Source organism: Staurois parvus, unplaced genomic scaffold (genome assembly GCF_062004578.1).
Source record: "Staurois parvus isolate SC_StPar_1 unplaced genomic scaffold, SC_StPar_1.0 ptg000209l, whole genome shotgun sequence".
Classification (NCBI taxonomy): Eukaryota; Metazoa; Chordata; class Amphibia; order Anura; family Ranidae; genus Staurois; species Staurois parvus.
The window spans coordinates 7,863,423-7,885,667 of NW_028318005.1; the positions used below are offsets into that span (position 1 = coordinate 7,863,423).

The 22,245-nt window shown below is 40.8% G+C and overlaps 1 protein-coding gene across 10 annotated transcripts in view; it reads right to left on the reverse strand.

Annotated features, from left to right (window-relative positions):
• Positions 1-22,245, reverse strand: part of IQSEC1 (IQ motif and Sec7 domain ArfGEF 1) — a 440,052-nt gene that overhangs the window by 61,184 nt on the left and 356,623 nt on the right. For all 10 annotated transcript variants that reach the window (XM_089678737.1, XM_089678734.1, XM_089678733.1 and 7 more), the window contains 2 exons: positions 14,054-14,176; positions 1,168-1,334 (listed from right to left, as the gene is read on the reverse strand). In XM_089678737.1, coding sequence (XP_089534863.1) covers positions 1,168-1,334; positions 14,054-14,176 — 290 coding nt within the window. The remainder of the gene's footprint in view (positions 1-1,167; positions 1,335-14,053; positions 14,177-22,245) is intronic.

A 22,245-nucleotide genomic window follows, 5' to 3' on the forward strand; every position in this document is an offset into this window, starting at 1 on the left:
TCAAACTGTCCAAAAGTTTTGCATAGGCTTGTTAAAAGTTTCATAAAGGCTTACTATGCACACTGCTCTTACACAAGCTGAAGCCCATTTATAACAGGCTGTAAGCTTTTTTTGATTGAAGAGACTCTGTATGTCTCTTCTGCCTTAAATGCTTCTCTGATCTGTCAACATATTTTTTTCTAATTGCACAGTGTACAGTCCCACAGTAGGTCTTGTGTTCATTATGTCATCCTGGCCAACCAAGATGCTTGAAGGCCAGGAAAAGATGAAAGTGACCGAGTCGCGGGCATGGCAAAGCCAGAGGGGGAGCTTTGCTAGGTAAGTGTGCAATATGCGTAACGTACTTGCACATTATGTCAACAGCCACCAGGGGTCCCAAAATGTTTTTGTCTGTTCAGAGGAACTTTAGTCCCCCAATATACTAGTCCTGATGCATGTGCATATGCACTGAATGTTCTCGATACCTGTGGTGATTAGATCTACAGCTGCGCAAAAAGAGTCTGCGTACATGCAAATTCCCGGTACACGGGCTCGCCAGCAAAAAGGTCTCTGGGATGTGGTATGTAGAATTTCCAGAAGGCAGCAAGGACCATGCCATTGTCAACTAGCAAAGAAGAAAGTGCTGCAGTACAGCACTAAAAAAATGCAGTTAAAAAATAAGGTATTAATCTTCAATTGGAAGGAAGAAAGTAGTTTTAATAGCTGAAGGTCTGCTTTAATGGCCAAATGTCCATTTAAGCTATGCAGAAAATACTGCAACTTTGCAGCTCATTGTGGGAGGGTTTCATATCCAGTCCTATCATTCAAATGATAGTGAGCAGGACTAAGTGTGGCCAAGTGCTATCGACAAGATACAGGGCTGTAGACAATGCTTTCGGAAATGCCTCTGTCAACATCTTCTCATTCCAATGCAGAGCAAGCAGGCACAGCCTACAGGAAACTGGAAACTCTGCTCTGACATCAGGAGCACTGCAGCATCACACCATCTCAGAAAGTTGCATTAGGTAGACTTCACTGGCAGGACCAACAGGTAATTCCAGGGGTACTAAGAGAAAACTATGTACAGATGCAATTATAATTAAGTGCTGCAGCACCTATTTTATTTTTTATGGGAGGCCATAGTCTTGCTGTATTTTAAATATCTATTATCTAAGAAATAACAATTACCTCTCAAATTCTTCACAAAATCCTCTAGTTTCATCTTGCGCTCCGGCTTCACATTTGGGCTGTACATGTCTGTGTTCAGAAGGATGATTGCAAATGCCAAGATGAAGATGGTGTCTGGGTTCCGGAACTGTCTGACAACACCCGGGTTACAGATGCAGTATCGCTGGCTGCAACAACAGGATGACAAATAAACAATTATACTATGAATCACCCCCTAAGTTGACCAAAATCTGTTAACTCTGCTATCTGATATAAACACCTGATCTTTGTGCATTCAGCCTAATAGTCATGAGCTTTCAGATTGGCTGTGATTTGTGTCTGTTAAATGAAAAGAAATGTTAAGGCCTCATGCACACAGGGCATTTTTGCAGCCACTTTTGGGGGAGTCAGGTGGGTTTTTTTCAGCTTCCAAATGGCCCTCCATGTTATCCTATGTGTCCATGCATACATAGACTTTTAGAAGCTTTTAGTAGCAGTAGCATTTACCAGCAGGAAAAAAACCCAGGACCAGTGCATCCAGGAGCAGCAGCGTTTTGGCAGAAAAATGCTTAACATGTGTACATGCATCTGAATGCGCTTAAGCACATGTTAATGCTAGGCATGTTTAGCGCTTGAGTGTCACATTATTTTGATGGCCAGAATAAATTATTATTCTGGCCAATGAAATTAATTCCCAAGAGCTTGACGCTTGTCAAAGCGTTATACACTATGACAAGCGTCAGGCATTTTTTCTGCCAAAACCCTGCTGCCAAGAGGAGGAGTGTTTTTAAAACGTCCTGTGTGTATGAGGCCTTACATGTAAAACCAATCATTAAACTGTTCCACTTATTCAGAAAACACTGGAACTGTGCTAAAGAAAGAAAGTTTACCTAACCTGAACTGCCCTTAATCCACTGCATGATGATTAGACCGGGCATAACACATAGTCACTCAGAATATACTTTCTAAAGCCTGTGCTCACAGAGAGCATCTGTAGGTAACCTTAAAGAACTGACAATTTGTACACAAGGAGCCTGAGTGGGGTATGTTTGTGGTGCTACCCTACATCACAAGCAGGGGTTCTCAGAAAACCAGGCTACCAGCCATAAGTACTAGGGTATCAGAAATAGAATGAGGGTGTAACAGACATAGCACAATGCACAGTTAAAAACAACAGTGGTGACATCTTGCAATGCATACCTCAGAGAGCTAAAGCCATCTGATCACAATTAAATTGAATGACCTTTGTTAATATTAATCTGAATTCCAAGCCGACATATCAGACACGTATTAATCCAGCTCTGTATCCTACTTTGTTAAATGTTTGTTTTTAAACTCAAGCAGTGTAAGTACCTGAAACTGACCTGGTATCAGCCTCTTGCATTCCTGTACAACAAAGCTCATACTAGGAGAGGAAGAAACAGTACAAGCAGCCAATCAGTGCTGCAGTGTGAGCGTCAGGCCGATTGGAGAAAGCAGAGTAACACATAGATAAGCTGAGTATTCTGCTGCATCTCCTTCTCTCCTTTCACTGTTTCATCACAGGATGGGCTGAGGAATGGACTCAATAGGTGTTACTGAACTGCAAAAGAAAAAAATCAGGCCATGCGCCATGCTCCCCCCTCCGTCCAACAGGGCATTGCTGTGTGGTAGACTGTGTAAATCCCAGCAAAACAGCTTCCTTGTACAATGATCAGCCATAAGATTACGGCTAAAGAGGAGCTCTAGTCTCTCCCCAAAAATTAAAAGTCATCAGCTACAAATACTGTAGCTGCTAACTTGTAATATAAAGACACTTACCTATCCAGGGATGCAGTGATATCCTCAGCCGAGCTGATTCTTCAATTGGCTTTGGGTGCAGGCACCAGCATTTTGGGTAAGGGAAACCGGCAGTGAAGGCCTTCAGTTACAGTTTCCTACTGAATATGTGCAAGCCATGCTGTGCTTTGTGAATGGTCCTGCTGTCTTCTGGGACTTATGATGTGTCCCAGAAGGCTGCGGGGGTGGGGGTGGGGGTTGAAGGAGGAGGGGCCGAGCCTCACTGTGGTGATCTGACTGGAAATGGGAACCTGTCAAAACTGAAGTACTAACGTACCATCTAGCTTTTGAAGTTGAAATGAGGGACATCTCAGGGAAACAGCGACCTATGCTGCACGTAGCTTGCCACAGTGAAGAGTGGGTGTGCTTAATGCATTATGATGGAAGGGAGGGGGCAAACAGGCACTCCCTGGGTGCTTCTACTGCTGCATCCTTTAGCTGCAGACGGAGTGCCTGGAAATGTACACAAGCTGTGGCTGTGATGTTTTGCTTCACAGCTGCAGCATGAATTATACCCCTTGTCAAACTTGACCTATTCAAGTGAATGGTGCTGCTCTGCAACTGCCCCACAACTTGTGCAACACACATGGTTGCGGCCTGCTAGTGCAAGGATGACGGTGCTAAAGCAGGCGATGAAGAGGCAATACAATGTCACCTTACAGCCAGACATTTTTTTTCTTACATTTTTAAACAGCCCTGTAGGGGCTTTGTTGAAATATCAGGGCTAAACAGATCCCTGATGTCTCACTTTTGAGACAGAGACACCATGTGGCACCATGTGTTTTGGTGCATGTGAAAAGGCATGTTTTAGCAGATGCAGAGGGGGTGCCATTAACAGTAAACAGCACTGCCGCACATCTACTAATAGACAGTGTGTTTCCATGGGTATCAGGAAAGTCACAATTCTATGCACATTTCGGACATGCAAGGGCATGAACCTAGCCTTATAGTGGGCTCACACTGGTGTGCTGCAGTTTGGATGCAGTGTGATTGTATATGCGGTTTCAGGAGTGCTCCCATTGAATTCTATTGCACAGTTTGTCTTGTGAAAGCACATTAAAGATGCAGCATGTAGGATTTTCATGTGCTTATAATGAAAATGCACTGTGTAATAGAATTCATTGTGTGCGCTCCTAAAAAGGCAGATATACTGCACATACCATTACACTGTGGTCATACTGCAGTGCATGATTATTAGGAATAGGAAATAGTGAATAGGTGGAGTTCTGGGTAGTAAGAGTATGTTTTAATGAAGTGCAGAGTGAAGGAGTGCAGAGAAAGTGCTAGGGCTGCATTATGGGAGCAGGACAGTTAGTAGACTGGGATGGAGGGATGGAAAGGGTGTCAGCCAGAGGGCTGTGTGGAATGCCCAGAGCTGAAACCACAGGCTGCAGTGCAAATGTTTGGATGGGACAGCAGGTAAAAGGAAAAGGGTTAATGTGAACAGAAGAGAGGAGCAGGAGAATCGGAGCTATTGTGCAGGGAGGGTAAAAAGACCTGTAGACAGCTGAAAGTGACCATCAAGGAAGACTATGAACTGACTTGGGAAGGAGAAAAAGCTGGGGGCTGAAGCAGAGCTGGAAGGAGAGGATTGATTAAAGGCTGCTGGAGAGATAAGGCAGAGCTGAAGTGGCTAGAAATGGGGAGTAGGGAAAGGGATACCCTGTGCAGTAATGAGGGAGAATGACAGTTTCTCCTGTCAGGCAGGAGCAGCGGCAGCACCACAGATTATGACAGCACCCAGTACAGGTGCCCCTTCTGCCCCTGCCTTGTCCTGGCCCTGCCCACTCCCTTCTCCCCCACAAAAAGTGCCAAATATGGCAGTGGAGGGGGGGATGCAAACAAGTGGAACTTCCCCTTTTGGGTGAAGTTCTGCTTTAAGTAAATAGCATTGATTATCTTTTTACAGTGGCATATGAAAGTTGGCAGGATACAGTTATTGCCAAAAAATGAAATAAGTAAACAGTGCAGTGCTAAAACTATGATGAACAGTATAGAAAAATAAAATAATTAAAGTTCAATGTAAACAGCATGTGTGATTATAAAGTGCCAGGTGACTGGTAAAATTCAATGGAGGTGCTCCATGAGAAATGGCAGAATTACGCACTCACCAGATGCGTAATTATTATACGCATTGAATATCACATCCAGAGGTTTCCTCATCAGATATGGGTCTGGTCAAGGTAGTCCTCCCTCAGGGTAGTGGTCATCAGAATGCCCAGAATCGGAATTACTCGGATCCAGGTAAACAGAGGTCCCTTTAAGGGATAGGTAGAAGAGGCTGCCTGCTTACATGATGTCTTCCTTCTCTGGATAAGGCAACTGGATCATAATACTGGGCTCTGCAAATAAATACTTCCAGACAGTCTGTGTCTTAAGGAAGCTGCCGTGTGCCCCGCCCATGCTGTTCTCGTGAGAGTTGTCTGTCGGGGCGCCTGCGCGCTGCTGTCGGTCGCTGGCTGAGGAGAAAGGCTCGGCAACTCGGTGAAAGCGGAGACCCGAACTGTCTGCAGTGGCGCAGGATCAGAAATGCAGTGGAGTTTGAAGGCACATATCTGATGAGGAAATCTCTGGATGTGATATTCACTGCATATAACAATTACGCATCTGGTGAGTGCGTAATTCTGCCATTTCTCACGGAGCACCACCATTGAATTTTACCAGTCACCTGGCACTTTATAATCACACAGACTGTTTACATTGAACTTTAATTATTTTATTTTTCTATACTGTTCATCATAGTTTTAGCGCTACACTGTTTACTTATTTCAGTTTATAAGGCTTATGTTGGTTACCTTGAATGCTCAGCTGCTGTTTGGATAGCGCTTGCTTTTCTACCTTTACATTACTATTGCCAAAAAATGGCACCCCTGCATTTCTATCAGATAATTTATCACTTTCACAGAAAATTGTTGCAATTACAAATGTTTAGGCATTCTCATGTTTATTTCTTTTGTTTGTATTGATATGACACAAAAAAGTGGAGAAACAAAAAACCAAATCTAACACATTGCATGCAAAACCACCAAAATGGACTGAACAAAATTATTGGCACCTTCTCAAATTTGTGAGAAAAAACTGAATTCCAAGTTTGTGGTGCTCCTGTAATTTGTAATTAAACTCACCTGTTACAATCTTATTGTACCTATGCCCACTGTGCACAACATTGTCAAGAAGTTTACTGTACTATAGCTAATCTCCCTGGATGTGGATGAAAGAGAGACATGTAATCAAACATTGCAATCATTTCCAGGCAAATTCAAGCTGACCTTCAGGCACAGGTACAACTGTGTTGGCTCCCACTACACATCAATGAGCAAATGAGGCCTTTAAAGAAAAGAATACAGTTCCTACAGTCAAACATGGTGGAGGTTCACTGATGTTTTGGGGTTGCTTTGCAGCTTCAGGTACTGAATGTCTTGACTGTGTACATGGTTTTATAAAACCTGAAGACTACCAAAGAATTGTGGGGTGCAATGTAGGACCCAGTGTCAGAAAATTGGGTCTTCGTCAGAGGTCATGGGTTTTACAGCAGGACAATGACCCAAAGCACATATCAAGAAGCACCCAGAAATGGTTTAACACAAAGCGCTGGAGAGTACTGAACTGACCAGCAATGAGTCCAGATCTAAATCCCATAGAGCACCTGTGGAGAGATCTCAAAACAGCAGTTGAGAAAAGGAACCTTTCCAACCTGAGAGACCTGGAGCAGTTGGCAAAAGAAGAGTGGTCCAAAATTCCAGTAGAGAAGTGTAAGAAACTCACTGATGGTTACAGGAATCAATTAATTTCCGTTATTTTTAGGAAGTGGTGTGCTACCATATATTAATAATTTTGTCCGGTCCCTTTTTGGGGTTTTGAGTGGAATGTGTCAGTTTTGTTTTTTTGTTTCTCCATTTTTTTTGTGTCATATCAATAAAAACAAAAGAAATAACATGAGTGCCTTAACATTTGTAATTGCAACAATTTTCTGTGAGAAGTGGTACATTATCTGACAGAGATGCAGGGGTACCAATATTTTTGGCTATGATTGTATATTAGGTAGGAAGTGAAACATTACCATTGCAGTTTTTTGCACATGCGGCAGTGTAGACACAGACCGTTCGGGGTGCCCATACTGACCCATGTCTGCAGCCAAAAGTGCCTACAATGGACACATGAGCATCACAACTGGAACACGGAGCAATGGAATAAGGTGCCCTGTCTGACGAATCATGTTTTCTTTTACATCATGTGGATGGCTGGGTGCATGTGTATCACTTACCTGGAGAGGAGATGGCACCAGGATACAGTATGGGAAGAAGGCAAACCAACAGAGAAAGTCTGATGCTATTGGCAATGTTCTGCTGGGAAACCTTGGGTCCTGCCATTCATGTGGATGTTACTTTCACCTGTACCCCATACCTAAACATTGTTGCTGACCAAGTACACCCCTTCATGAAAATGGCATTCCCTGATGGGTTATGGCCCTTTTCAGAAGGATAATGTGCCCTGCCACACTTTACAGATGGTTCAAGAATGGTTTAAGGAACACAACAATGGGTTCAAGGTGTTGGCTTGGCCTCCAAGTTCTCCAGATCTCATTCTGATCCATGGAGGCCAGATAACACAGCATACTTTCAGAGGTCAGGGCTGATTTGGCAGCAAAAAGGGTTGTTTTGGTTGCAAAATGGGGACCTACACAATATTAGGTGATCCATCGTAATGTAAGGCCGATTGGTGTATGTATTTCATCTGTCTATTTGCCTGAAGTTCAGTTTTAAAAGCAAAGTTGTTTTCCTTTTACCAGCAGTGTACATGTGAGCAAGACAGCATTGAGGCCATAGGCCTTTCTCTTTTAGGGTGACAATGATCACCCACTGCTTTTCAAAGCAGCAATGTCATTATCACTCTTCTGTGCACACTCCCACTGTCAGACTACAGGCAGAAGTTTTGATGCACAGCATGACTTTAGGTTTCTTTATGGTCTGTGTATGTCATCCAGACCAATGCCCCTCTCTGCTAGATGCAGTGGGTCTGGCAAGAGCTTCTGGGATTTGAAGTCCAGGACCAAACAGCAATGTCACTGCACCTTCAAGCCTTCCCACAGTCATTTCTGTGTTTTGGGAATAGAAAAATAACATGATAGAGAGAAGGCACTGTTAAAGCTCTATTATTATGACTTTTCATACACAGTCGGATTCCTGCATGGGCACAGAGTACCCTCTATATTTCTAACAATCTCCCTTCATATGTACATTACAACACACCGCTAGGCTGCTACAAGAAACAGCAAAAGCTTCTTTCCTACAAACATACACATACATGTAATGATAGCACTGCAACATATTTTGTCTCGATCAGCAAAGATGGGAATGTTTCACATACATATTCAACATCTAGAAGGGTAAATGTAAAAAAATAGATGGAAAACTAAAATCTTCCCAAGTCTCAAGCAAAGACTGCAAATATGTTGTAACCACTGTCCTTAGTTTTATATTTCATGCTTACTTCGCCACAAATCATGTATTTTCCAGTCAGTGTTTTCAATACCTGTCCTTTTTCCAATGTTCTTGTTCACAATGAAGCATATATATATCAGATGCCATGAAATGTAATCATTGTACCTGACCTTCATATAGACACTTGATTTGCAGGGAGAGCTCATCCCTCCCCAGCGTTTTCACACATGCTGTTTAAATTCCAAGTGACTGAGCTCTGACCATCTGATTCTGCTTAAGTCAAACTGCAACAGCTTAGTGAGGCTTAAACCTTTAATTAAGTGTATGGAGCTCAAAATATTATGCACTCCTGATATGGCTTTCTCTTGCTACCCTTGTTTAATAACGTAATATTGGATTCTAGGCAAAAAACAAAATACACGGTTGAAATGCACTGTATATATACTATGTGTGCATATATATATATATACAGTGGGGATCGAAAGTTTGGGCACCCCAGCTAAAAATTTGTATTAATGTGCATAAAGAAGCCAAGGAAAGATGGAAAAATCTCCAAAAGGCATCAAATTACAGATTAGACATTCTTATAATATGTCAACAAAAGTTAGATTTTATTTCCATCATTTACACTTTCAAAATAACAGAAAACAAAAAAATGGCATCTGCAAAAGTTTGGGCACCCTGCAGAATTTATAGCATGCACTGCCCCCTTTGCCAAGCTGAGACCTGCCAGTGTCATGGATTGTTCTCAATCATCGTCTGGGAAGACCAGATGATGTCAATCTCAAAGGTTTTAAATGCCCAGACTCATCTGACCTTGCCCCAACAATCAGCACCATGGGTTCTTCTAAGCAGTTGTCTAGAAAACTGAAACTGAAAATAGTTGACGCTCACAAAGCTGGAGAAGGCTATAAGAAGATAGCAAAGCGTTTTCAGATGTCAATATCCTCTGTTCGGAATGTAATTAAGAAATGGCAGTCATCAGGAACAGTGGAAGTTAAAGCAAGATCTGGAAGACCAAGAAAAATATCAGACAGAACAGCTTGCAGGATTGTGAGAAAAACAATTCAAAACCCACGTTTGACTGCACGATCCCTCCAGAAAGATCTGGCAGACACTGGAGTTGTGGTACACTATTCCACTATAAAGAGATACTTGTACAAATATGGTCTTCATGGAAGAGTCATCAGAAGAAAACCTCTTCTACGTCCTCACCACAAAAATCATCGTTTGAACTTTGCAAATGAACATATAGACAAGCCTGATGCATTTTGGAACCAAGTTCTGTGGACCGATGAGGTTAAAATTGAACTTTTTGGCCGGAATGAGCAAAGGTACGTTTGGAGAAGAAGGGGCACAGAATTTAATGAAAAGAACCTCTGTCCAACTGTTAAGCATGGGGTTGGATCAATCATGCTTTGGGGTTGTGTTGCAGCCAGTGGCACAGGGAACATCTCACGAGTAGAAGGAAAAATGGATTCAATAAAATTTCAGCAAATTTTGGATGGTAACTTGATGCCATCTGTGAAAAAGCTGAAGTTAAAGAGAGGATGGCTTCTACAAATGGATAATGATCCTAAACACACCTCAAAATCCACGGGGGATTACATCAAGATTCGTAAACTGAAGGTTTTGCCATGGCCTTCACAATCTCCTGACCTCAACATAATTGAAAATCTATGGATAGACCTTAAAAGAGCAGTGCGTGACAGACAGCCCAGAAATCTCAAAGAACTGGAAGACTTTTGTAAGGAAGAATGGGCAAAGATACCTCAAACAAGAATTGAAAGACTCTTGGCTGGCTACAAAAAGCGTTTACAAGCTGTGATACTTGCCAAATGGGGCAGTACAAGATATTAACTCTGCAGGGTGCCCAAACTTTTTCAGACGCCATTTTTTTGTTTTCTGTTATTTTGAAAGTGTAAATGATGGAAATAAACTCTAACTTTTGTTGACATATTATAAGAATGTCTAATCTGTAATTTGATGCCTTTTGGAGATTTTTCCATCTTTCCTTGGCTTCTTTATGCACATTAATACAAATTTTTAGCTGGGGTGCCCAAACTTTCGATCCCCACTGTACATACATACAGAATATACACATGCACACATACATAGTGCACACACACATAGTATATACATGTAGCATCCTCCTAGACTAGGTCCTACAGATAAGTCTTTCCAGAGTCTTCTGGAAACAGTGAGGGAGAGAGAGGGTAGATACTGAGCTGACTCTGTATTCACACTCAGCCAATCCCTAATAAAGACAAGTGACCACTACAGGGCTGAGAGTGGTATATAAGGGTGAGAGTAGGAAGGTCTTTCGCCAACAGGAGATTGACCCAGCCTGGAAATGCTGTCAAACCTTCCTAGGCTTAGGAGAGGCCTAAAGAAACCCCAGATATCTCTTTGGCTTACCAAGCAACAGAAGAGTCATCATTTTAATGTCACAGGAATGCCGAAGCAAAGTCTGGTGTGGATCTTTCTGGGATACCTTGTGACACAGATCACAGTGAGTAGGATGCAAAGAATTCTGAGAGAGTGACTGTTGCTTGTGCACCCCTTCTAAATAGAGTGACCGTTCCAAACCTAGCTGCCAGGGTTTCAGGTTGTCACCTGCTTGGCTATGCAGTGTACCAGGGGTGTGTGAATAAAGAAACTGCACAGAATTAAACATCCTATGGTGGGTAACAGCTTTATACATACAGTTTATGAACTTCAACTGTGAATTTCTACTAAATTACTAAACCCAGGACCCTGCAGGCACTCTGGTCTCCCACAGTACATAGAACATGGAAATGCAAGTATTTTAGTAAATATAAACTGCTAAATACCCTTTCTCATCAGTAGTTACAGCAGTCTTGGGACTTCTATTAGTGTTCAGCAGAGCACTGGTTAAATCTTGTAGTTTTCTCTAGGAGGATGCAGAACCCCTGACCTCTGTCTGGGCAGTGCTGATTGGCCCTGTGCTGATCACATACACTCTCCCAAAGGTGAAAAAAAACCCTCTCTAGCAATGCACACCAAACTGAGCATGTGCAGTGTCTCCACATATGTCTTATCAGGAGATAAGAGGGAGACACTGGAAGAAGGGGAGGATCAGAGAAGTCAGGATCAAACATTTTTCAGTCATTTTTACACAATGCAGAGGATTAACCCTTTAGGTTCCACAGTGAGTATAACAAGCATGCTTTATTGCATATACAAACTGATTTTACTATTGTGGGTTTAGTAACACTTTAAAACACAGCAAGCAGAAGCTAATTAGTGCATTCTAGTAGAAGGCTGCATTGATCTAAAGTGGCTCCAGCCAAATACAAGCTCCCCACCTAACCTCTCTGTTTTTTATTATCACAGCTTTATTGGCAGTGTTATTTTTGCTAGTGGCCAAATAGTCCATTAATGCCCTCCCTATCTTTTCCAGAATTTCCAGAATTTCATAGTTAGGACAGGTATGGTGTTTTGCTGGGTGCTCACAGTTTATCTGTGACAGACAGATTTTAACTTTTGCAAAGCATGACTATCTGTTACATTAGCTGAAAACACAACTTTTTAACCCAATAAACCCTGATCTTGCCCTTCCAATGCAAAGTAGTGTGGTGGAATTATTTGAGAAGAGTTTTCATAGTGATGGGTGTGGTAAACTATTACACACATCATCATTCTGGCCCCATAAAGATGGCCGCGGACATGGGGACCACGGCAAAATGGCGCCTGAATGTCCTATATAAGGCTATGAGCGTTGTTCCGTCCAATTGAATCCCCCTGATGAAGCCACGTGACCCGGTGGCGTAGGTGACGTGTAGGGGAGGGGCTCTGACGCTAGTAGGAATCACACGGCGAGTACAGATAGTGTGCAGAGCACACACAGAGGAGTGTCATTATTTTCAAAAAGCGCATATTTATTTATAATAATGTGAGTGTAATACTTATGCACTATAAATAAACCTTTTAAAAAGGATAAGGCACTATATTTATTCTTTTTTTCATGATAACCAACAATATGGAGGAATAAAGAGAGGAGGTGGAGGAAGTAGAAAGACCCCTGGAGGACAGAGGGAGAAATCCATCCATCTATATCACGAACAGGAATCAGCAAGCCTAAGAGACCCCCTATGGGAAAAGTGAATTATTACACCCAGCTACCCATCTTTTCCGGAATACGGTCACAGTTTGAAAATTACCCCTCCTGTCCACATAAGGACACAAAGCTGTTTTAGCCTTACTGCATGGTTGGGCTAAAAATAAGGTGAGCGCATAAAAAAGTTTTTCATACCACTTTAAATATTTTTTTGGCTCATAAATATACATATATTTTTTTTATAACAATATTATTATTAGAGCACTTATTGCACTTTAAATATACTGAGGTTCACTTGTATATAAATATAGTTTATTTCATTATAAATACTATTAATATATAATTTCAGTGGAGCGCGACACTAATTTAATATATCTTCACTGATTGTAAACACCTGCTTTGTAAAACAACCCATTTGGTTTAAAATAGAAATTAAAGGCAGAACATTATTGTATAGCTATAAAAAACAACATTATAAATATATTTTTCCTTTTTTTTTATAAGTGATCACATTTCCTATGTTCTCAGCTGCATAAGACCTAGGGGAGGAGAAACAGCACCACACTGAACTGAAAACATTGGCTACCATGCACAGCTGCACCAGATTTTGCACTCTCTGGGTTTACATATTCTTTAAGTTATGTTTTTTATTGTCTGCAGTCATGTATTTTCTCAAACGATGTAAGAAAATGTTGTAAAAATTTGCAATTTTATAATTTTTTTTATATAACTAAATAAAAATAGATCTCATATTAAAATCCCTGTAGTGGAGCTCTCATTCTGCATTTGCTTGGCAATGTAAGTGACCACTACGATAAAATAGTATTCACAGTGCTCCATTATAGCTGAATGGTTGTGTGTGGTACCAAGTATCACCTGTAGATGTCACAGCAGACAAAATCTTACATTCTCTGTAACTGGAAAGAAGTGCAGGAGCGCCCTTGGCCAGGGATGATGTTTTCATTTAACAAGGAAATCCTTACACATTCAAAAATGTAATTACATTAACAAATACATAATACATACATAGATTTAAAAAGACAATTAAGGCTAAATTCACATTTGACAAAAAAATAATAAATGCAAATATTTTTGTAGGTAGCAAAAATAATTTGCAATTATTTTGTTTTTCTACAGGACCCTGCAGGGTCAGGCTCCTGCACACACTCTCTCTAGCTTTCTGCCCATACCTCTATATGGACTTTCAGTTTGAAAGCTTGAAGTTGTGTAAGTGAATATAATTGTGCTGATCAGTATGCTCGCAGCCCATTGAAACGAAAATTCTGTCTGTGGTGGTGACAGATGGGACTTGTAGTGCATTTAATCACAGCTCCCGATAATGAATTCTGCGCAGCTGTGCCTATTTCAGATGTGTCAGTGGGCACAGGGGAGAAGAACCCACCGCTTGCTGTCACGGTGAAAGGGAGGTGTTGAACATGTTACACGTTACACCCTAAATATGAAGGTAACGTTACATGCTTAAAAAGTAAACTTAGCCTTTAAAAGACAAAAATTTTAGAATGCATTGAGTTTAATAAAAAAGAAAAGGGTGATTTTGATAACCCACCTAAATGCTTCAATGAGTCGCTCTACTTTCTGAGCCTCTCCTTGAACCCGGATATGAGCCTGGAACTTCCTGAGCGCTTCATCTAATTCCATTGCAGAGAAATCCATTTCATCAACCACGCAGCTGGAAGACACAATTACATTTGCTTCAATATCTCCACTGGGAGAAGGAGCACCATTAGCAAATGAGGTACTTGTAGCACATAAGTTAAAACATTCTAAGTATGCAATTTGTTGTAATTAATTGGTAGTAAACAGTATTTCTGAAGAAGGAATATTATGCAAATTTATAGAGCATCCTGAATAAATGACAAATGGACTGCCGAGTAGAAACTAAGGCCTCCAAACAGTTCTAACTTTTGCAAATCTAAGTTGAAGCCTAACTCCCACTAGATTTTCTTTTTTTATTCTAGAAAGAATAAAGAAGAGTAAGCATTTCTCTAAGATGTTTATTCTGCTTTTAACTCTATTGGGAAAATTTTCCCACAAGATGCCAATACAAGGAATGGGGGGAGTGGTTGTCTCCTGGATAGGAAATAACAGGCAACAATAAAAACATTGTCAGAAGTTCTAAGGATTCCTCAGTGTACTAAAATGTGGTTTAGTTTTTCCCTTTGTCCCCGCTGGAAAGATATGCCATCATTTGCTGTCCAATAGGGACATAAACAACCTGATAAAGGCTTGGAAACTTGAAACATTTGCTGTTCGGTCCATAACAAAAAAAATGCTAAACTTGATCCCAAGATAGTAAGTTTTTTCCTATGCATATATGGACATGCACACTTATGTCTATAGACTAAGTAAGTACCCCTTGCACCAGCCATACATGGAGGAAGTGAAGCCTGTTTCTGGTACCCCCATTTTCCAGCTTCTGGCACTCCATATTATAAAACAGTTTCTTGTCAAAATAGAAAGCCTAATTATAAAGTGTTCCAAATATTTATATTAAAATCAATATTTTGTTGCATGCATTGACACCTCTGCAACAAACTCTTCCAAACTGCAAGCACCAAAACCTGGAAATATATAACAACGAGCATAAGCGAGTGCAGGCTCCGATTATATTAAAAATATACTTTTCTTGTTTTCAATACAAAACCATCTGAATATCACAGGAACTGTATTATATATATATATATATATATATATATATATATATACACATATACATACACACAGTCAGGTCCATAAATATTGGGACATCGACACAATTCTAACATTTTTGGCTCTATACACCACCACAATGGATTTGAAATGAAATGAACAAGATGTGCTTTAACTGCAGACTGTCAGCTTTAATTTGAGGGTATTTACAGCCAAATCAGGTGAACGGTGTAGGAATTACAACAGTTTTCATATGTGCCTCCCACTTGTTAAGGGACCAAAAGTAATGGGACAGAATAATAATCATAAATCAAACTCTCACTTTTTCAGACTTGGTTGCAAATCCTTTGCAGTCAATTACAGCCTGAAATGTGGAACGCATAGACATCACCAGACGCTGGGTTTCATCCCTGGTGATGCTCTGCCAGGCCTCTACTGCAACTGTCTTCAGTTCCTGCTTGTTCTTGGGGCATTTTCCCTTCAGTTTTGTCTTCAGCAAGTGAAATGCATGCTCAAATCGGATTCAGGTCAGGTGATTGACTTGGCAATTGCATAACATTGCACTTCTTTCCCTTAAAAAACTCTTTGGTTGCTTTTGCAGTATGCTTTGGGTCATTGTCCATCTGCACTGTGAAGCGGCGTCCAATGAGTTCTGAAGCATTTGGCAGAATGCGAGCAGATAATTTTGCCCGAAACACTTCTGAATTCATCCTGCTGCTTTTGTCAGCAGTCATATCATCAATAAATACCAGAGAACCAGTTCCATTGGCAGCAATACACGCCCACGCCATGACACTACCACCACCATGCTTCACTGATGAGGTGGTATGCTTAGGATCATGAGCAGTTCATTTCCTTCTCCATACTCTTCTCTTCCCATCACTCTGGTACAAGTTGATCTTGGTCTCATCTGTCCATAGGATGTTGTTCCAGAACTGTGAAGGCTTTTTTAAGATGTCGTTTGGCAAACTCTAATCTGGCCTTCCTGTTTTTGAGGCTCACCAATGGTTTACATCTTGTGGTGAACCCTCTGTATTCACTCTGGTGAAGTCTTCTCTTGATTGTTGACTTTGACACACATACACCTACCTCCTAGAGAGTGTTCTTGATCTGGCCAACTGTTGTGAAGGGTGTTTTCTTCACCAGGGAAAGAATTCTTCGGTCATCCACCACAGTTGTTTTCCGTGATCTTCCGGGTTTTTTGGTGTTGCTGAGCTCACCGGTGCATTCCTTCTTTTTAAGAATGTTCCAAACAGTTGTTTTGGCCACGCCTAATGTTTTTGCTATCTCTCTGATGGGACTGCAGGGAACTGCATAGTGCAGTGTAGTTCCTGGTGCGAGAAAACTGTATATGGTTTCCAGGATCTCCTGAGTCGCAGCATGTTTTCCTGAGCAGGTGGTTGAGGCTGCAGGAACAGCACCAATCCTGCAGCAGCAACCAGCCCCACAAGTGTGAACCTAGCTCCTAGCACAGCCAGAAAACTCACTACACTGAGATACATGTACTCTCATGCCTAGTGTGATCAGTTTGAAATAGAAGAACAGGCGGACTGGCAGGAACATTAGGTAATTTGCACAAAGGAAGCAATAGAAAAAGAACAGGATATTTACCACAAGTACATGGTGCAACAGGCACATATCAAGAATATGAAATGTTGAGGTAACATATTCTTTCAGCTTTAATATTTCTAAGTTTCTTCTACCATAGCAAATCTGTACTTTTTGAGTTCAGGTCTACTTTAAAGTAGGGCTTTAAAGTAGACATAGCCCCAGTCTTTTTAAAGGCAAATTTGTCTTTATTATTTTGTACAAATTTAACAGACAAAACATGAGAAATAGAAAGAACATGTACAAGTAAACAGAAAAACTTCACAGATGTGGCTATGATCCATGTGGATGGATAAAAATGATGCAGTACAACAGCAAGAGGTAGGGATCAAAAACCCATATTACGGAGATATAACAAAACAGTTTCAGGGGGGTATCCCCAGGCGAGATGTATGGAACGATATGAGAGAACTCCGCATAACCAAGAGTGTAAAACTCAAACTGAGAAAGAGAAGGGAGAAGAAGAAAAAAAAAAGGAGTGAAGCCAGTGGTAAGGATAGCGAAGGAGGAGAAGAGAGAGAAGAGAGGGGATTGGGAGACGGGAATGGCAGAAAGCAGAATCAAGGTGGCTCCCCACCTGTATCCCACCGGAGCGAGCCCGCGCGCCCGCATCCCGGCACGGACAGCAGGGCCCAACCAGAGGACAAGCCAAAATGAAAATGAGTCGGGGAGCAAGGCTCAACTGCACTAGGGCGCAACAGGGGAACACATATCTCGTTGAGTCGAAGAGGAGGAGAAATGGAGCCAGACCGACCACATCAACTTATGTTTATCATAGGTATCATTGGTAAATGCCAGCATTTCCTCCATACGCATGGTATCATTAGGCACAGAGCCCCAGTCTTTTTAAAGGTATAGAAACACACGATAAGTTTCAAGTCCTCCAAAACAGATCCCCACTGAGTGTCTTCAACAAATCAGAGGACAGCTGTTTACTCTAAATCAGTTTACAACTAGTAGGGGTACTAGTGGTAATCCTCAGACCTGCAGATTTTGGCCTGATATTGCAGATTTCTGCATAATTGGTGATGGTGACCTAATGAATCTTGGTACTGAAAAAATCTGTCATTTGTTTATTACAGTACTGATGCATTAAGCAGATTATTTTATAAATATTATTTAGAAATCCCTGTATAAAACAGAACCTAAAGCATACCAATGAGAGATTTAATATCTGCAGAATGACTGAAAACAGACTATAGAGCAATTTGGCCTACAAAGCCAATAACAACCTAAACCCGGTCTAACTGCTTAAATGTTAGGACTCTTGCCTTACAGCTGTGGGTTTCAGGATTCAATTACCAACTTAATATTATCTGCATATAACTAGCATTTTGTTTTTGAATGCGTTTTCTCTATGTGCTCTGGTTTCCTTTAACAACAATAACACATACCAGTAGGTTAATTGGTTCCAACCAGTGTGACTCCACAGTGTGTGTTATGACCTCGGTAGGGACATTCGATTGTATACTACTCCAGGGCAGGGACAAACCTGAATGTTCTTTGTAAAGCACTGCACAGTAGGCTGTTGCTATTTATAAACAGAGGGAAGACAATGATGCCAGCAAGGATGGAGGAAATAGATTTTAAATGTAATATATCTTCTGAATAGCTATATTTGTCACAACACTCCACATTGTTTCAGCACCTGACAAAGAGGCTATTATCATGTCTCTCAAATTGGGAAAAATAGCAGGTATTCAATGAAAAGATGTATGGTAGAATTATGGGGCACAGCGGGGTGTAATGACGCAGTTGGGAAAGAGATTAAAAAGGGATTGGATTATTGGTGGTGATGTAAATGAGTTATGTTCCCAAATACGAAAAGGTAATCAGAGTGTTCTGTGGTCATCCCAGAATGAACCTGCTGTGGGCTGACAATCCACTAAAAACTATTTAACACCACAAATCCCTAATAAATGTCAGAACTGATGGAACTCTGCAAATTAAATAAAATATACGAAATCTAGTGAAGATATCTCTAAGAGCTACAGAACCAAGCATATCACTGTCATGTTTCATATTATCAATAATGAAAAGGTTTTGTGCTGGTTTGCCAACTTATCCTTTATAGTCAGCCCACTGAAAACTGAGGGATACTGGCAGGTGGAATCCCTACTGTTTCATCTGACGGACTTTAGCAGCGAGATGTCCCTTGGCAAAGCTGCTGGCTCTCAATCCTCCAGATTTACCTGGATTTAATGAGATATACTGAGAAATACTAACATCTCTAATCCATGCATGTTAGTATTTAAAGTGATAACATGGCATCTTCTGGGATAAAATATCAGATTTTCTAGGATAACTAATTTCACTACTAATATATTTTGAGACACATTTTGAATTATACAGTGAAAGTGGAATTGAACGCAAAAATTAAAAATAAAAGCAGACAGGCACAACTTTTTATGACAGAAAATACTCTTTTTGTCTCTTCTGTCATAAATGCTTTTCTTAGCCTTTTTTCCTTTGAGTCTCTTAAAAATGTCACATTTGACAAAATGCATCAGGGCGGATGCACACACATGGCGTCATCGCATACCAGAAGTGTCCCCACTGTCTTGATCTTTTCACGAGTGTTTTTTTTAGTTTTTAATAAAGGAGTGGTGGCTGATTTACACTATGTGAAGCATGGTTCTCCTTTTATGTGTTTTTGTTTTAGTGTATAACACATGGATGTCTGCTATCAGAGGCGTCTGGTGAAACGGCCATTAGAGTTCCATTTTGTGTTCTGTGTGGAAGTGATTGAACATCTTTGAGTATTCCTGAGTCTGCTATCAACATGTCTGCCTTGAAGGGAGCCAGGGAAATTATCCCATGAGTTTTAGGACTGTTCTATATATTTAGGAGGTCATGGGACTCTGGTAAGCCTTTGCAATCTTAGTTTTTAATAAAAGAATGGTGGCTGATTTACACTATGTGGAGCTTAGCTCTCCTTTTATGTTTTCTTTGAGTGTAAAATGCATGAATGTCTGTTATCAAAATTGTCCTGTGAAATAGCCATTGGAGTTCTTTTGTGTTCTGTCTGGACGTGTTTGAACATCTTTGAGTATTCCTGAGTCTGATCTACTAAGGGAGCCAAGGAAACTAACCCATGCGTTTTATGACCTTTATGTTTTTTAAGGGGCCATGGCACTCTGGTAAGCCTTTGCAAATCTACCCTTGACGACGGCTTGTTTCACTGGTGTGGGATGCACTAATTTATCATGTTCTTTCGGTGGAATATTGGGATTGATAAGTGGAATTTGAATTACAAGTGGATGTTGTGTCTCTTTTTCAACAAATGTTTGGAGATAATACTTTATATATGCACAAAACGCATTTTGTGTTAGTGCTTTAAATGAGTACACCATACACTAAAATACTATGGATATATTACACTATTTAAACTATGAAATGTTCCACATTTAGAAGAATTGAATGACATACACTCATTGGCCTCTTTATTGGGTACACCTGTTCAATTGCTTAGTAACACAAATTGTTAATCAGCTAATCACATGGCAGCAACTTGCTGAATTGCTGAAGCTCACCAAGCATCAGAATGGGGAAGAAATGGGATTTCGGGGACTTTGAGCGTGACATGGTTGTTGGTGCCAGAGTGGTCTGCGTATTTCAGAAACTGCTGATCTACGGAGATTTTCACACACAACCATCTCTAGGGTTTACAGAGAATTGTCCGAAAAAGAGAAAATACCCAGTGAGCGGCAGTTGTGTGGGTGAAAATGCCTTGTTGATGTCAGTGGAGAATGGGCAGACTGGTTCAAGATGATAGAAAGGCAACAGTAACTCAAATAATCATTCGTTACAACCAAGGTATGCAGAATACCATCTCTGAATGCACAACACATCGAACTTTGAAGCAGATGGGCTACAGCAGCAGAAGACCACGTCGGTTGCCACTCCTGTCAGCTAAGAACAGGATACGGAGGCTACAATTTGCACAGGCTCACCAAAATTGGGCAATAGAAGATTGGAAAAACATTGCCTGATCTGATAAGTCTCGATTCCAGCTGCGATATTCAGATGGTAGGGTCAGAATTTGGCATAAACAACATGAAGGCATGGATCCATCCTGCCTTGTATCAACGGTTCAGGCTGGTGGTGGTGTAATGATGTGGGGGATATTTTCTTGGCACACTTTGGGCTCCTTAGTACCAATTGAGCATCATTTAAATGCCATGGCCTACATGAGTACAGTTGCTGACCTTGTCCATCCTTTTATGACTACACTGTACTCCAATGGCATCCACAGTCACCAGATCTCAATCCAATAGTGCACCTTTGGGATGTGGTGGAAAGGGAAATTCGCATCATAGATGTGCAGCCCACAAATCTGCAGCAACTGAGTGCTGCTATCATGTCAATATGGACCAAAATCTCTGAGGAATGTTTCCAACACCTTGTTGAATCTATGCCATGAAGAATTAAGGCAGTCCTGAAGGCAAATGGGAAGCAAACCCCGTACTAGCAAGATGTACCTAAAAGTGGCCGGTGAGTGTAAATGACAATACTGTCAAATATGCAATAAAATACCCTCACATTGCAATTCCAAGCAGCAAATTAATGAAGTGTGTATGGCGCTGAACCTGAGTTTGGTTGGGTATCGAAAGGAGTAGGACAGGGATCATCTGTCCTACAGAGAGCTCCATAGCTGGTCAGGGTATAGTGTAAGTTAGACTGATTTAGGTCTCTGGCTGCTGCCTCTCTAGAAGTGACTCAGATATACTCTAGAGGATGAATAATAAACAGTTTTAGAGACATTGACTGAAGATTCACTTTAGTGTTGGAAAATTTCTGGTCTAGGTACTTTTGCAGCTAGCTCACTACTGAGCAACGATGTGGTGCATTTATTGGTGTCACTAACACATTAGCAGAAATGAAAATGGAGCCCCAAAATTACCTGGTCAATATTTTGTAATATAAATATTTCAACTATCCCCATATGTTGTTACAGTGTCTTATGTGAGAACTATCAGGAACAAGGTAAATGGAAGTAAACCTAAAAGCCCATTGACTGAATGATAATTTCTATACATTCCATGATACTCATAAGCTTTAATAGCCACAATAACTTCCACAAACCACTGCTACACTCATTTAATTTCATTTAAATGTAGGCTTTTGTTATGAACTCAGAGCAATAAATAAATGGTGTATGTAAACACTGCTACCAAATGATGTTTTCCAAGGCTTCTCCAGACCTTATCACGCCTGTCACATGTGCTCTTTCAAATTCTAAATTAGCAGCACCACCCACATTAAAGAATTCAGCTGCTATGCAATTCTTAGATTTGTCTGTTATATATCATCTGACAAGAAAATTTGAAAGAGCGTGATGAAAAGTTTTTCTTGAACAAACTCATTTCTAACAGTGAAAGTGGTTTTCTTTTAGAAAAACATTAATTTCTAAATAGAACACTAAAAATAAACAATATTTTGAAATATTTTTTAATGACATTTGTCAAGTCATCAAATGTT